Raw genomic sequence first — 1,457 nt, 5'->3', positions numbered from 1 at the left:
CCTGGGTGCCCCATCCCACCTGAAGCTCTGGGTGTCCCCGTCCCCCTGCAGGTCGGGGAGATCCTGAGCTCTGCAGACCCCTCGGCCAAGGCCAGGCTGACCATCAGCTGCCCTGACTTTGGGGAGTGGAAGGACTCGGGCTTGGACCATCACAACCTCCAGGATTTCATCGAGCTGCGCTACAACCCGGGCTGCATCCTGCCAGAGATGGAGGGGCTGGAGGAGTTCATGGAGTACCTCTCGGCGTCGCTGGGGCACCTCTCGGAGTCGCTGGAGCCCCAGTCCCCCTTCGACCTCCTCGAGCCCCCCACCATGGTCGGCTTCCTCAAGCTCTCCAAGCCCTGCTGCTATATCTTCCCGGGCGGGAGAGGGGACTCGGCTTTTTTTGCCGTCAACGGCTTCAAAGTTCTGGGCAAGGGAGGGTCCAACCCAAAATCAGCCTTCTATCATCCTTCTGGAAGCTGGTCAGGCACCTGGACCGCATCGACTCCATCCTGGTGACGCACGCGGGCACGGACAGTCTGCCCGGGGTCAACAGCCTGCTGCAGAGGAAGCTGGCCGAGCTGGAGGAGGACCCGTCCCAGAGCTCGCAGGGCAACGGGGACTGGGCGAAGAACCTCATCTCCCCAGAGCTGGGCGTCGTCTTCCTCAACGCCTCCGAGAAGCTGAAGGACATCGAGGGCAACTCCCGGGTGCTGAAGAGCTGCGACGAGGCTGCCCTGACCCTGCACTACCTGGAGAAGCTGGGCATCCGTCCCAACCCCCTGGCCCGGGACGGCGGACCCCGCGCGGAGCCCACCGTGCTCTTCCAGAAGATGGGAGTGGGACGGTTGGACATGTACGTCCTGAACCCCGTGAAGGGCACCAAGGAGCTGGAGTTTCTCCTGCAGCAGTGGTCGGGCAACAGCTACCCCAAGGAGCAGGATTTGCCCCTGCAGTGCCTGACCTCTGTCTGCGCCCTGCTCGTCTGGCACCCCGTCAGCCCCTCCGAGAAGATCATCCGGGTCCTCTTCCCCGGCTGCACCCCTCAGGGCCGCATCCTGGAGGGGCTGGAGAAGGTGAAGCACCTGGAGTTCCTCAAGCACCCCGTGGTCACCAAGAACGACTTGAAGGGGCCGTCGGCGCCCCAACCTGAGAAGCTGCTGAAGCAGAGGAGAGCAGAGAGCAAGGAGAGCCTGAAGTCGGCTTCCAAGCTCAGCTTGGTGGACGCCGGGACGCCGGCACTGAAGGAAAAGGCTCCGTCAAAGGTGGAGAGGAAGGAGGTGAAGGCAGGGACCAAGGAGAAGCCAAAACCCCTGGGGGAGACGGCCAGGGCGGGGTCAGAAGAAGAGAAAGCCAAGGATGCCCGAGCCAAGCTGGACCCTACGACGGAGAAGCTGAAGGTGGACACCAAGCCAAAGCTGAGCAAGGAGAAGGTGGTGCCCAAGAAGGAGCCCGCTCCCCGGAAGGAGGAGAAG

General features: G+C 63.6%; 1 protein-coding gene across 1 annotated transcript; it reads left to right on the top strand.

The window, feature by feature from the left end:
* Window positions 1–51: 51 nt before the first annotated feature.
* On the top strand, window positions 52–1,415 carry MAP1S (microtubule-associated protein 1S; the record flags this gene model as incomplete). The annotated part of the gene is given in 2 exon segments (XM_008947835.1): window positions 52–450; window positions 453–1,415. Coding segments are annotated over 2 exon segments (1,362 nt in total), but the record flags the coding sequence as incomplete, so codon positions are not given.
* Window positions 1,416–1,457: the final 42 nt, after the last annotated feature.

Source organism: Merops nubicus, unplaced genomic scaffold (assembly GCF_000691845.1).
Source record: "Merops nubicus isolate BGI_N331 unplaced genomic scaffold, ASM69184v1 scaffold40000, whole genome shotgun sequence".
NCBI classification, from domain to species: Eukaryota; Metazoa; Chordata; class Aves; order Coraciiformes; family Meropidae; genus Merops; species Merops nubicus.
The sequence above is the reverse complement of the archived record's forward strand: the minus strand, read 5'-3'. Positions and strand labels throughout refer to the sequence as shown.